Raw genomic sequence first — 15,493 nt, 5'->3', positions numbered from 1 at the left:
TTGGCAGGACTGCTTGGAGCGTTAACTGGAGAGCTGCCGAAGGGGCCAGCACCTCCTGCATTAGCAGTTGGAGCAGGAGATTACTGGCTGCTTTATTTGGAAACAAGAATGAAGCGACAGAGGTGGTTGGAATGGGAGGGAAAGCAGCCGGGGGAAAACATTTGAAAAAAGCCTATGGAAACGCAGTGAAATGAAAGATGTAAGCCGCCGAGGAAGAGCCTGGTTAAATATGTGACCACATCGAGGCAGAATAGCATAGCCCGCAATTTCGCTGGCGCTCTGCTCTTTATTTCCGTATTATGTTTCACTTTGGACTTTCTATCAATTCACAGCTGAATCTCCTTTTGGGCGTGTAATCAGTTGATTCATCTCCTGCAGTGTGGCATCCTGTTGTTTATGTAAGGGAGTCTGAAGCCTATATCTAGAGAGCTGTGCAGAGGTTGCAGGAAAGTGGTGATGTATTTCATGTACTTGGGTGAAATGCTTCACCGTGTTAAATAGTTCGAACTTCGAAGGGATGTCATATTTTTACAAGTGAATTGCATGATTTACATGCCAAATACTTTCAGAGCTGAGCTCGAGCATGGGCTCTTAGAGCCAAGGCAGGCCCTCGGCTCGGCTTCCTCTGTAAACATATTGGCTGGCCTATCTCTAGGGTGAAGACCAATGGTAAACAGGAACTTGCACCTCAGCCGAACCCAGCCCCACATATAAAGCCCCGCTCACCGCACCCGAAAGACGTCGCCCCTCTTGCAGCTCGTAAACAGGTCGCTGGTGTCCATGGCCCGAGGGTTGGGTCTACGCTGAGGGGCATCGAACCAGCGGTCGGGAGTAGGGTGGAGGAGCTGGTAAGGTATACCGGGGCATGATGACAGAGCTCGGGCCGGCAGTAGCGACCCCTCTACAGCATCAGCTTCATAAACAGTGACAGGACCCGCCACCAGTGAAAGAAACCCAGCACAAAATAGAGGCGAGCTGCAGAGGACGCCTGGGAGGAGATCATAGAGTCAGGGACAGTCTAGCAGCCAAGAGCACATGAAAACCGTGCACATGAAAACTATGGATCTGAGGAACCGGGTTCGAGTCTTGGCACTGGCTCAACATCCTGTGATTCTGGGCAAACAATTAATCTCCCTGTGGCCACAAAAACAGAATTTGTACTTGTGTAATGTAAGTGGTGCTTATGTAAAGTCTCCAATACCTTCGGGTGGATTGCAAAGTTAAAATAAACAGCATAGGTGGAAGGGTAAAGCTGCGAATCGGAAGGGGGATGTGCAGCATGTTGATGGAAGACAGCAGTGAAGACTATATCTAGAGAGCTGGGCAGAGGTTGCAGGGAAAGCATGTTGTGCCTGCAGTAAGAGAAACTCAATAAAGAAAACAGTGCTTACAAGACTAAATAACACGTACCGTGTAACAACTGAAGTAAAAGGGCCAGTAGCCATGGGAGGATACAAACGAAGACAAGGCTTTACTATGGTGGGACTATCAAGCCTATTTCCGAATCAGAAGCCAGCATTTACGAAGGACAATGACACAAGCCTATGACAAATATGGGCGGCGAGTGGGCGGGGCTTCTATTCCATACTCCACATGCGCACTGACTCTAGGCTCGACCTAAACAGTGTCTCAATAATCCACAAAGATGACATCAGAAGTATTTACTGAAATCATATCCCTATCGCTTTTCAACTTTATATAAATTTCATACATTCCATACAATTATTGGCCCCTTGTCAGTTCTTCTTAACTTAGCTGATCTCACACATACACATTTTACAAACCGACAAAGAATAAGTATACACTTGCCACATTATTTTGAATTGTTCCGATACTAGAATGACTTCATACACATCTAAAAAGAAAACAGCTCTGCTTTTCACGTAAATCAGCAGACACCAGACATGAAAGACACTACGAAAGGAAAGGACTGAAAAACACTGTATGCCAACTTCCTAGCAGAAAGGCTGTGAGAAAACAAAAGGTGTGTGCACCTTATTGCGGATCTTGTCGAGTTCTTCTGAAGACTTGCAATTGGATACAGTTTCTGCCCACTCCAGACGATCCACTGCATTCCTCTCCACCAAACTGTCAAACACCTGGAAGTAAAGCCAAGCCAAATCCTCTACTAACTGCAGTTTCCCACATGCTATGTGCCTCCACATGGGCCAATATAGGCGTGGGTAGCAGCCATCATTTGCCCGGGTCCGGACATAGGTTGACATCTTCCGCAAATAATGTAGACTGAACTTAGATGGTGGGGGCAGCTGAAGGGCTCCCACAAGGAATGGTTCTGTCTTTGCCCATAACTGGACATTCGGTGGATCCATATTACTGTTTCTCGAGATGCTCATCAAAGGAACAGAACCAGACCTGCAGTAATCTGAAAAGTTAAGTGTAAGACATTATGTTAGAGAAAATAACACAAATCTGAAAATGGACACATTAAAATAACAGTTTACTACGTGACACCACTGACACAAGTTAAATTGTTACCTTGAGAAAGTTATAATTCAAATACACTTTTGTGCAAAGCAGATTGTATATTTAATACCTGACAATACAACATTCACTATCCATAATCGCCTTGATAACGGGCACTAGATTCACACCTCGTCACCAAGACACCACAGCCAACTGAAGGGTAAATTTTGGCTTTTCAGGCAGAAAGCTTACCTTTGAAGGATCGCACACAATTCAATACTTCATTTTATTAGTTTCAAACTTAGTGCATACTAATGACCTCCAACTTTCAACACATACTATGGGGAAACTTTTTCTGACATTTAAAATGTCAAAGTCAGTCTGTACCCGTTTATATTTTGTGAGCCAGGTTCAGCTGTTCAGTGGTTACTTGGGAGTCTCGTGGCTGATGTTCTTCTCTGCTGCCTTCTTTCTTTCTCGAGTGCAAGGCACTTACAAACCACACCATCTTTGTAGTGCATCGAAACCCACATATCAGTCATATTACCACAATCCATTCCTATTCTACTGCAATTGCATCGAGACCAAACTGGGGATGAGTGCATCAGATACAGCTTTTGTAAATCGAAGTACCCACCCATGTACACCAAGTCATCAAGGAAACCCCCTAACAAATGTTTTCAGAATCCCAACGCACACACATCCATCCCACCTGCCCACACATCCCAATATATTCCACACTACCCGAACACTACTAAGCACAACACACCCTCATTTATCAAACACCCCACACTACCTAGCGCACAAGGCACTGCATCAAATACTACACACCTAACTCAATACAATTTAAAATTTGTCAGGCAATCTAGCTATCACAGTGAAATAGCCCTGATCAGACTCAAAGGGAAAAATTCTTCATAACAGCCGCTCCAATCCTACATAACATAAGAGCGTAAAAGTTAACTGTTATCTGCTAGAACCCAGTCGAACAACTCTTGACATTTGGGATAAATCCACAAAATATTTAGGCTGGCAAGAGAAGATAACTAGAGACTCCATTATGGAAGGGAAAAATGTGAGCGAAATTAGAAAAGTAGCAAGTTCTAAACAGTGGTACAGTTTAGGCATATGTAAAATTGGAGAAGTATTAAATTATTCAGGACTGAAAACAATTGAGAAACTATATAAGAAATATGTACTGGCACACGCCCAAAGATAAAAACTACTTATAATTAATACATGCAAGGGTGGGATGCCATTTAATAGGCCAATATGGTCTCACAGATCTACTGTAAGCTTATCAATAATAAACCTGACGGGGCGTGGCCAAGCAGCATGGCCGACAGGCTGTGAGCCTCTTGAGCTCCCAGTCCGTCCACCTGAAAATCCTGCAAAATCCTGTTGCTGCACCCTAAGACCGGCAGGAAAAAGAGAGTCTCCTAGCTGTGCGGACGCCCTACCGGCTCCAGGCTGCTGCGTGGGCACCTGGTGTGAGGTATCGGGCAGATCCTGTCATCGCTGCCAAGGCCTGGCAATAGAGTGTATCCTGCGCCAAACATAAATGAGTACTGGAGGCATTGACGAGTCTGGTGTGGATGACTAATAGCACAGGACATATGGGTATCTCCTAAAGTAAGTGGTCATATGCCCCTGGGAGGTGTGGTAGTGTTGAAACACGGCTCCCCCTACACTGGAAAGGACAGGCTACACTTTCTTGTGTGAAGCTGCAGGGAGAGCCTCGCTTTGGCGTTTCGCCAACTTCATTTGGGCATCAACTTAATTGCATGAAGATTCCCCGACATGGGGGTACCTCCCAATGTGATCCTAGATGCTGGGCAGCGGAGCGCTTGAAGTGCCGGAGCTGGGAATTGGGGCCCACTGAACCAACTACTGGACACTAAGGAGGGAGTCTCCTGATTAGTCAGGTCACAGGAGTCAGACGCAGTGGGACAGTCACATTGCTGTAATATGGGTAAGGACAAGGTGATGCGGGAGGGAGGTTTCACTACCATAACCCAGTACACAACACCAAGACATCCCCCCCAGCACGTGACTAGACAGGCTGGTGCACCAGGGACAGAGGATGAAGATGAATGCCCTGAGCCAACCCGGGCAGAACTGCTGGCCGCTATACAGGGATCCAGGAAGGCATTGGAAGATCGCATAGAGACTGTCTCGATAGACATAAACCTGCTCCGTGCAGACCTGCGACAGGTGGCAGACACAGTCACAACAGCTGAGGGTGATATTGTTGAACTACGGGGCGAAATGACAACACTTAAGCAGCAAGTGTGCAGATGACGATGGCCACGAGGGCGTTACAGCGGTGGGGGTGAAGATGCTGAGGGGTGAGCTGGGCGCAGTAACATCCGCGTATTGGGTATCTCGGAGAAGGCGGAACAAGGAACGACCGAGCAATTCCTTGAACACTGGATCCGTACAGAACTCCACACCAGAGGCCTGTCTACTATGCTCGCGATTGAGAGGGCCAACAGGGCGCTGGTGCCGCTTCCGGGAGCCCAACCTCATGCAATAATAGTGAAAGTGCTGAACTACCGTGACAGAGACTGAATCCTACGCGCTGCCAGGGAACACCAAAGCCTCCAATATGAAAATAGTAAAGTTACTATATACCTGGACTATACTAGGCAGGTTCAGGAGCTCCAGAAGTCTTACCTAGGGGTCAAACGAAAACTGCGTGAGCTACAGCTACAATACATGCTCCTATACCCAGCCAAGTTGAAAGTGTTGGGGAAAGGCGTACTTCTTTGAATCTCAGTGGCGGCTCGCCGTGGAAGTGCTGCGGTGGGGTGGAGCGTGGAGGGTCAGGGTAGTGGAGTCCGACATACAACAGACAGGAGGAAGGTAAGTAATTAAATAAAACAATTTACCTTACGAGCGCTGCATTGCAGAGTTGGCGATGCAGTGCGCGCAAGGTAAATTGTTTTATTTATTTAATTACTTACCTTAGTCCTGTCCGTCATATGTCGGACTCCACTACCCCCCCAACCTGCCCTTCCCCCATCCCCACAGCACTCCCATGGCAAGCCGCCACTGTTGAATATCTGTAGGAAGTCTGGGAGTGGCTTGAAATTCGAGGTGATGGACTGCCCCCAAGTGAACCACGGAGGCGGGGCACGCACTCTGTCAGGGGGCCCCCTGACAACGAGCCAGCCAAGAGGGGTTTCAAGACACAGCAACCCAAAAGGAGCCAAGGATCACGGTGGGAGAGGACGGATTGTTGAAAATAGATGCTAACATAGCTGCTGGAACCTTGGACCCCTTGCCAGTAGCCGCCACCACTCAACTGGGTCAGGAGAAGCAGACTGTGGGCTCAACTGCGGACATTTTGCCTGAGACGCTGATGGAAGAGAAGTCTGCAATAGGGGGGGGGGGTGTATGAGAAAGCAATGATTTAGCTGATGCCCCTGGGATGGTTTATTGGTCAGCGTGTTTGGGATGAGGAACATGTGAGTTGAAGTGGAAAAGCTCTTCATGGGAAGGGAGTTTGAATGGCAGGGAAAGGTCACAATTCCATGTGTGCTTGGGCCTGGCAGGGGTGGGGGCACACGGCGGCTATCTGAGCGAGTGGTACGCGAGTTTCCACGGTATCATAGAATTAATGTGCAACTGCTGGTCTGCAATGGGGTGGGTAGATGGGGGACATAACATTATAGACCTGCCCCTGCTGTGAAGTTGTGCGAGTATTGTCCGTGGGTTGGAGGTGGGGAGTTTCAGTTTATTGTTCATTGATCGTTATAAGTTGTATAGTCGAGTGGTAGGTGGGGCAGCGAACGCTGCGGCACATGCAGAGTGAGAAATAAGTGGCGATACCATGGCACGGGAGGTTAAATATCTATGCTGGAATGTCAGGGGGCTAGGCAATTACACTAAACGTCATAGGTTCCTCTCTGTTATAAAAAGGCACAATATAGCATTTGCATGTCTACATGAAACGCACTTAGACGACACCGGGCGAATAAGGTAGCAAAAATGTGGAGGGGCCAGGTTTTCCACTCCTCCTATTCTACATATGCTAGGGACGTGCTTGTCTGCATGGCCCTGGGTACACCGTTCACACTCCAGTACATGGAAGCAGATGTGGGGGGCGATATGTGCTTCTATGAGGACAGTTGGAATGGCAGTGACATTGCCATTCTAAACAATTATGCCTCGAACACAGATGAGCCTGCCTTTTATTCAGCGATGCAGGATCTTATAATGGCGGATCTGGATGTACCGCTTGTGTGGTTGGGAGATTTGAACTGTATTATATATCCCAATCTGGACCGACATCCGCCCAGAACGGGCACTAAACTGCGCATGACAAGACAATTGCAGATCATGAAGCAATTAGGGCTACAGGACATCTGGCAAGTACGACACCCGAAACAGAGGCTCTACACGTCATTCACCCACACATGACACACATAGTGTCAGATGCCTCACAAGACTTACCGCTGCTTGTGAAGCAATTCCGCAGAGACGACAAGAGCACCCGTCCCTGTACCCACCTGACCCTCGTGGACAGTAGGACCCAGCAGGGATGAGATGGACGCAGGGAAGGGAGCCAGAAAGGACGTAGTGGCTTGGTGTGTGGGGGATCTCGGTGCCCTCAATGCTTCTGTGGACCACGTCACCCAGAATCAGCGCTGCTCCAAAGAAGGCTAATCCAGGCGAGGTGCTCCAGAACACGGACACCTCAGTGAAACCAAAGGAAAGCGCTCCTGTGCAACATGCCAAAAGAAAAAGTCAAAACCATGAGCAATGGCGCTCCTGCGCAATCTTGCTGAAACAATTAGGCAAGCTAAAACAGTGGCATCCCTGAAAGGCAATGGTTGGTTAAGAACAAGGCTCCAGCTCTGTGGAGTTATTCCCCATTGCAGCGCTCCTGCGCTATGAAAATCAAAGTAACCCCACAAGCGCTCCTGTGCTATGGAAACAAAGTAATCCCACAAGCGCTCCGGCGATATGGAAAGCAAAGTAATCCCACAAGCGCTCCGGCGCTATGGAAAGCAAGGTCATCCCACAAGCGCTCCAACGCTATGGAATCAAAGCAAGGTAATCCCACAAGCGCTCCTGCGCTATGTAATCAAAGACTCAGAAGTCGGGGGAGGTTCAATACCTCGATGTGCGCTCCAGCGCGGCGAGGAGGGTCAACCGGTGAGCCTCGGCGTGGAAGACACCAGGGTTTCCTAGACGCGACTCGGCTCCGGGAACAGCACTGACGTCACTGGGGAATCCAGGGGAATCCGAAGCACGGAGCCGGCGGGAAACGCGAAGTTTAAGCGTTTCCCCCGGAAGTGCTTCTGCGACCTCTCGTGTGCTGCAAAAGACTAGACCGGGACTCGACCTCCAACCGGAAGTGAGTCTCCCGGCGTTTCTGTGTGTGCGCGTTGGCGGGGATACGGCAAGCGCCGCGGAACACGACAGTACCCCCTCCCAAAACAGATCCCACCCCCCCAGTACTCAAACAGGGGAGGCAGGGCGAGGGCTCAGAGGGTAACTCAGATGAAAGGCACGGACCAGAACGGGAGTATGGCGTACATGGGACAAAGGCTCCCAAGATCGCTCATCTGGACCGTACCCCTTCCAGTCCACCAGGTAGAATAGCTTACCCCTGGTACGACGAGAACCCAAGATGGCCCTGACCTCATACTCAACATGGTCCTCCACCACCACCGGAGAAGGAGGAGAGGGAACAGTACTACCAGAATGAACCGCCCGCAGCAGGGAGACATGAAAGACAGGGTGGATCTTCATGTGCGGAGGAAGCGAGAGCCTCATAGCCACGGGGTTGACCACCTTCTCGATGACAAAGGGGCCCACAAAACGGGGCAACCGTTTCTTGGGGCCATGCACGTTAAGGTGCCGAATGGAAAGCCACACCCTGTCACCCAAGCGGTATTCGGGCTCCTTCTGTCTATGTGCGTCAGCATGCGCCTTGTAGGTGTCCTTCGCTTTGGCCAACTCGAACCGTGCTTGTTGCCAGAGGCTGCGCAGGGAATCATGATACGAACGTACCGTCGGTAACCGGCTGTCCCGGGGTACCTCCCAGGCGGTGGTGCGAGGGTGACTGCCGTGGAGACAAAAGAAGGGGGACATACCGATGGCCGAATGCTTGCTGTTGTACGCGTATTCCGCCATCCACAGTACCTCGGACCATTCCTTCTCAACCATAAGCAGCAAACAACGGAGGTACTGCTCCATGGTGTGGTTTGTTCTTTCGGCCTGACCGTCTGTCAGGGGGTTGTACGCTGAGGACAGGCGCACGTCCATCTCGAGGATCCTGCATACCTCCTTCCAGAAGCGGGACACGAACTGCGATCCCCGGTCCGTTATAACCACCGACGGAATGCCATGGAGGTGAACCACTTCGTGCACAAAGATCAAGGCCAATTCCGCAACTGTGGGCACTTTCGCCAAGGGTACGAAATGTGCCATCTTGGAGAGGTGGTCGACTATGGTGAGAACCGTGGTGTGCCCTGTCTTGGTGAGAGGGAGTTCCACCACGAAATCCATGGAGATGGTGTGCCACGGACACGGTGGCACAGGGATGGAACGCAGCAGACCAACAGGGGGCTCTGAACTGTTCTTCCCCAACAGACAAATGGCACAGTTGGTTACATGGTTTCTCGTGTTGATCACCATTGTCGGCCACCAAAACTGTCACGAGCTCAAGCGTCTTGTGATAGCCAGGGTGGCCGGAGAGGACATGATCGTGGCACATGCGGACTGCTTTTTGCTGACAGGGCACCCTAGGTAGGTACAACCGTTCTCCCCGAAACAACAACCCATCCACACAAGTCACCCCTTCGTGTCCCTCTGCCAGGACACCTGGATCAGATTGCTTCGTGTCGTTTTTCACCTGAGTCATGAAGTCCGAGGATGCTACTACGCCCTGGAAGTGTTTCTCCGAGATTATGGGAACAGGCTCGGCGTTTTCGGCCTCCTCGTCGGATTCGTCTAGCCGTGAAAGGGCGTCTGCTTTGGCGTTTTCTTTCCCGGGTCGGAACGTGATCACGAAGTTGTATTCATTGAAGAATAGGGTCCATCGGAGCTGTCGGGCGGTGAGGGCACGGGCTGATCGTAGAAACTGGAGGTTCCTGTGGTCTGTGTAGATGGTTACTGTGTGTTTGGCGTCTTTTAGGAAGTGGCGCCATTCCTCGAACGCTGTCTTGATTGCTAGGAGCTCCCTGTCGGACACTATGTAGTTACGTTCAGCTGGTTGGAGTTTTTGGGAGTAAAAGGCCACCGGATGCAGCTGTCCTGTGCTGGTGCTTCGTTGGGACAACACGCCCCCTATGTCGTCCTTAGAGGCGTCTGCCTCCACTATGAAGGGCTGCTCGGTATCCGGATGCACCAGAACCGGGGCTATGGTGAAACGCCTTTTCAGTTCTTGGAAGGCGTTGTCTGCTTTCTGATCCCAACCAAAACGCACCCCTTTGCGCAGCAAGCGTGTAATAGGAGCCACCATCTCGGAGAAGCCTGTGATAAATCTACGGTAGTAGTTGGCGGTACTAGAATCCTTTGGACCCCCTTTACGGACTCCGGAGGAGGCCAGGATAAGATGGCTTCTACCTTTTTGTTGTCCATTTGGATGCCTGCCGGAGTGATGATGTGCCCCAGGAACTCAACAGAGGTGACGTGGAAAACGCTCTTCTCCAGTTTCACGTACAAACGATGTCTTTCCAGCCGCTGAAGGACGGAACGCACGTGCTGCACGTGTTCTGCTATGGTCTGTGAGTATATCAGGATGTCGTCTATGTAGACAATACAGAACACGTCTATGTAGCCTCTTAACACCTCGTCGATGAAGAACTGGAACGCTGCGGGGGCGTTACAGAGTCCGAAAGGCATGACCTGGTACTCGAACAGACCGAATTTCGTCCGGAAGGCAGTCTTCCATTCGTCACCCTTTCGGACTCTGACAAGATGGTAAGCACCCCGCAGGTCGAGCTTGGTGTAAACTGAGGCGTCTTTTACCTGATCCAGGAGATTGGAGAGCAATGGTAGTGGGTACCGGTTTTTCACGGTGATGGCGTTCATCAACCCGAAAGTCTATACAGGTCCTCAGATCACCTTCCTTCTTCGATACGAAGAAGAGAGGAGCGGACACCGGAGACCTGGAATGACGAATAAAACCGTTGTCCAGAAACTCGTCCAAATAAGATCGTAGGTGGATGTTCTCCTTTTCCGTGAGTGAATAGATCCTGCTGCATGGCAACGTGGAGCCGGGGATCAGACCTATTCGGCAATCGAACGACCGATGTGGTGGCAGGGTGTTGGCTCCCTTCTTGTCGAACACTTCCGCTAGGTCCTGATATTCCTCCGGTATAGCTGCTTGGGAAACCATCCCCATGCCTTGTAAGGGCAGCTATCTTGCTTGCATGGAGCGGACCCCCATAAGGTCGTCCTTCGCATAACAGGTCCCACAGCAGTGTTCCGAATCCAGGTGTATGAGTCTGGACACCCAATCGATGCGGGGATTATGCTTCACCAACCACGGCAATCCGAGAATAACCTTGAATTGAGGGGCGTCGATGACGTCAAAGCAGATGGACTCGGCGTGGTGGTTCTCAAAGGACATAGTCATGTTCTCGGTTCGCTGCCTGATAGGGCCGGAAGTCAGGTCCGTTCCATCAACAGCCTTGACTGTTTCGGGTTGTGCTTTTGACACTGTGTTTATACCCAAGGCACGTAAAAAAACGGTGTCAATAAAGCTGCCTGTCACACCGGAATCCAACATAGCGGTTACCAACCAGGATCTGCCCGCCTGATTCTGTAAGGATACTTCTACCCCTACGTGGTGACTGCCATCGAATACAGCAGGGATCGCTGAGGAGCAAGATGAAGAACCCAGAGGACGGATCCCTTTGTCTACTGGGTTGTCTCGTTTTCCGACTTGTCGCCTTTGGTGATGGGCAACGCAAAAGGCCTTCTGCCCCGAGGTTTTGTTGGTTTCACCGGACATTCCCTGATGAAGTGACCGCTTTTTCCACAGTATAGGCATTAGTTCTGCTTCCTCCTTTTTTCTCTTTCTTGGCTAGTCAAGGGTCCTCTGATGCCCCCGATTTGCATGGGTTCAGGAGCCTCGCCCTGGGGAGTGGATTCGTTTTTGGCCTTTTCGATACCCTTGTCCCCAAAGGACAAGAAACGGTTGTCACTGCCTTTTCCCTTCTCAGTCCCTCTTTCTTGTAGTCGGAAATTCATTTTCACCACCAAATCAATGAAGGGACCTATTTCGTCAGGCGGATTGGGTAAATGTGAGATGAGATCCTTTAGAACATTGCGCAATCACAGATAGAACACTGATACATTCTTCTCCTCAGGCCAATGGGCCTCGATAACAAGCCTGCTGTACATGGTGATATAGTGAAGCAAGTCTTGGTTGCCTTGTTTTAGGTTGAGCAACTCATTGTCTGCTGCTTGCACAAAGGTGTGACGAGCGAACATACGCTGCATGGCTTCCTTAAACGTCGGCAGGTGGTGGAGCATGGGGTCGTCGTTTTCTACCAATGCAATGGACCACTGAGCGGCGTCCCCTCCCATGTATGACAGAATGTAGGCGACTTTGGATGCATCGTCGGGAAAAGCCGCGGTTCTAGCCATGAAATGCAGGTGGCATTGATGGATGAATATGCCGTACTTGGTGCTGTCACCGTAGAAGCGTTCAGGTGGTGCCAGCTGTACAGAATGGGGCGTGACCACTTGTATGGCGGTATTCGGATTGGTGGCAGTAGAGGACCCCCGAAAGGTAAATGTAGGCTGCCTCAACAGACCTTCTTGTAAGACTCTGGGGCTAGGGGTGGTTCCCCAATGACTGGTAACCCCGGATGCCATTTGGCCCTGTAGGGCAGTGATATCATGGCGTAAATTGAGGTTCTCGGCTTGCATGGCAGCCAACATGACTGCTATGTCCTGTAATGTAACCTCCGGGTCGCCCATGTCGTCTGGGTGGAATAATTATCGTGGGCTTCGGATTCTGTCAGATGCCTCACAAGACTTACCGCTGCTTGTGAAGCAATTCCGCAGAGACGACAAGAGCAACCGTCCCTGTACCAACCTGACCCTCGTGGACAGTAGGACCCAGCAGGGATGAGATGGACGCAGGGAAGGGAGCCAGAAAGGACGTAGTGGCTTGGTGTGTGGGGGATCTCGGTGCCCTCAATGCTTCTGTGGACCACGGCACCCAGAATCTGCGCTGCTCCAAAGAAGGCTAATCCAGGCGAGGTGCTCCAGAACACGGACACCTCAGTGAAACCAAAGGAACGCGCTCCTGCGCAACGTGCCAAAAGAAAAAGTCAAAACCATGAGCAATGGCGCTCCTGCGCAATCTTGCTGAAACAATTAGGCAAGCTAAAACAGTGGCATCCCTGAAAGGCAATGGTTGGTTAAGAACAAGGCTCCAGCTCTGTGGAGTTATTCCCCATTGCAGCGCTCCTGCGCTATGAAAATCAAAGTAACCCCACAAGCGCTCTTGTGCTATGGAAACAAAGTAATCCTACAAGCGCTCCGGCGATATGGAAAGCAAAGTAATCCCACAAGCGCTCCGGGGCTATGGAAAGCAAGGTAATCCCACAAGCGCTCCAACGCTATGGAATCAAAGCAAGGTAATCCCACAAGCGCTCTGGCGCTATGGAAAGCAAGGAAATCCCACAAGCGCTCCTGCGCTATGGAATCAAAGCAAGGTAATCCCACAAGCGCTCCTGCGCTATGGAATCAAAGACTCAGAAGTCGGGGGAGGTTCAATACCTCGATGTGCGCTCTAGCGCGGCGAGGAGGGTCAACCGGTGCGCCTCGGCGTGGAAGACACCAGGGTTTCCTAGACGCGACTCGGCTCCGGGAACAGCACTGACGTCACTGGGGAATCCAGGAGAATCCGAAGCACGGAGCCGGCGGGAAACGCGAAGTTTAAGCGTTTCCCCCGGAAGTGCTTCTGCGACCTCTCGTGTGCTGCAAAAGACTAGTCCGGGACTCGACCTCCAACCGGAAGTGAGTCTCCCGGCGTTTGTGTGTGTGCGTTGGCGGGGATACGGCAAGCGCCGCGGAACACGACACATAGCAGGTTAGATAGGATCTTAGTGACCGAAAACCCCACTCTTCTGGCTGTTGAGATAACCCACCCGGCTAGATTCTTGTCAGATCATGCCCCAGTGTTCTGCGCAGTGCAGTGGAAAACAAAAAATCAGATGCCCCGTCACCAGTAAATACCCCCTGAGAAGCTAGAAGATCAAGAGGGCAAGGCATCGCTTTCTAGGTCGCTTTCAGATTACATGAAACATAACTGGAACACCACAGGCAGTAGGGGGACAGTGGGAAGCTATGAAGGCAGTAGTACGCGGTGTGGGAATGGGACTGACGTGTGGAGTAAGACGACAGTTGTGGCGAGAGTTGCGCGACAGGGAGGATGTGTTAGCGGAACTACAGACAAACACAAAGGGGCTGCCTGCCACAGATGTTCAGGAGCACACACTACGTGAGCAGTTCAGCTACATGTGGGACAGGCTGGACAAATACACACTTACTCAATACCGCCAGAGTCTACATGCTGAAGGAGATAAGACAGAGCACCTGTTGGCCTGGATATTGCGCAGGAAACTGTCCCCGCCACCCCCGATGACGACATGCATACGTAATTCAGCGGACAATATGATATTTTCCAGACAGGAAATATTGGAAGTGCTCCAACAGCACCTACAGAAGGTGTATTCTGCAGCTCCAGCAGCCCTGGCTCAGCGTTATGCCCCATTCCTAGAAGGGCTTTAACTAACGAGGCTCACACCGGAGGCCCAAAAGGAACTAGAGACGCAACTACCTGCAGAGGAGGTACTTGAGGCGCTAACCAAAATACCTAGAGCCAAAGCTCCGGGGGAGATGGTTTCCTAATCGAGTTCTACCAGGCTTACTCAGATAGGCTGGTACAACCCCTTCTACAAACTGATAAATTTGGATATCCAAATATTATGCAAGGGTGCTGGCAAAGCCATTAGCTCTGCATATGAACTATCTTGTTCATAAGGACCAGTGTGGGTTTATCCCAGGTCGTAGCACGGGCCTGAATTTACGGCACCTTACACATGTCATACATGAAAAACAACATGAAAAAGATGAATTGGCTTTAGTTTCCATCGAACTCGAAACAGCATACGACACTGTGGATTGGGGTAATCTTCAGGAGGTGTTGAGAGTGTCTGGATTCGGTCCGCAGTTTCGCAAATGGTTCAAACTCTTATATATAGACCCGAGTGTCCGGGTATGAGTAGGACAATTTTGGTCGGTGAACTGGACACTGAAGCGAGGAACATGACAGGGCTGCCCACTGTCGCCCCTGCTATTCGCCCTGGTCATTGAGCTGTTGGTGGTATGGATCAGGCGGAATCTTGAACAATGGGGAATACGGTGGGGAATGTCACTCATTTAGTGTCCCTATTTGCGGACGATGCATTGTTCTATGTTGCGTCCCTCCGAACCCCCGCCGAGTCGCGATCCCCAAACTCCTGCAGCTGTTGGACGAGTTCACTGAATATTCAGGTCTGCACCTTAACAGGCATAAGTCTTTGATTTTTTCGTTGGTGGGGCTGGCCGCGCGACCTCTGGAAGATCTTCCGATACTAGGGTTGCGCTGGGAGACCGGGTAAACAGGAAGCGCACGGAGACGCACAATTATTGCAATTAAATGCAACTAGAGTGCTTGAATCCCTGAGGCGCTCGGTGACCTTCTGGAACACCCTGCCACTATCTCTCGTGGGCAGAGTTACGGTCGCCAAAATGGTTGTCCTGCCTCGATGCTTATATGTGCTTCAGAACTCATTATGTGGCGTACTCATGGTGGTCTTTAGGCAACTGAACTCAGTGCTGGGGTCCTTGTACTGGGCGGGCTAGCGAAGGAGGGTAGCCTTGCAGGTGCTTACAAGGCAATACGAAGAGAGTTGCTGTATGTGATTAAACAGACCGCATCTCTATATGGCAGAAGTTTGTGGAGAGAATACTTAGGCATGCACCATTTCACCCGGAGTTGAATATCTGGGTTCTAGCACCAGTGCGTAAAATGATAAAAAAAACATGG

General features: G+C 50.6%; 1 protein-coding gene across 9 annotated transcripts in view; it reads right to left on the bottom strand.

Moving 5' to 3' along the window:
- TBCCD1 (TBCC domain containing 1) overlaps positions 1-15,493 on the bottom strand; it is a 281,536-nt gene that overhangs the window by 250,316 nt on the left and 15,727 nt on the right. For 7 of the 9 annotated variants that reach the window (XM_085648714.1, XM_085648713.1, XM_085648712.1 and 4 more), the window contains exon 2: positions 1,995-2,383. In XM_085648714.1, the coding sequence (XP_085504840.1) occupies positions 1,995-2,354 (360 nt within the window). In that variant the 5' untranslated portion in view covers positions 2,355-2,383. Of the gene's footprint in view, positions 1-726; positions 965-1,994; positions 2,384-15,493 lie in introns of those variants that run through there. The other 2 variants (XM_085648718.1, XM_085648717.1) reach the window with 2 other exon arrangements.

This window comes from Triturus cristatus, chromosome 3_2 (assembly GCF_964204655.1).
Source record: "Triturus cristatus chromosome 3_2, aTriCri1.1, whole genome shotgun sequence".
Classification (NCBI taxonomy): Eukaryota; Metazoa; Chordata; class Amphibia; order Caudata; family Salamandridae; genus Triturus; species Triturus cristatus.
Note: the sequence above shows the minus strand (reverse complement) of the source record. Positions and strands in the feature narration are given on the sequence as shown.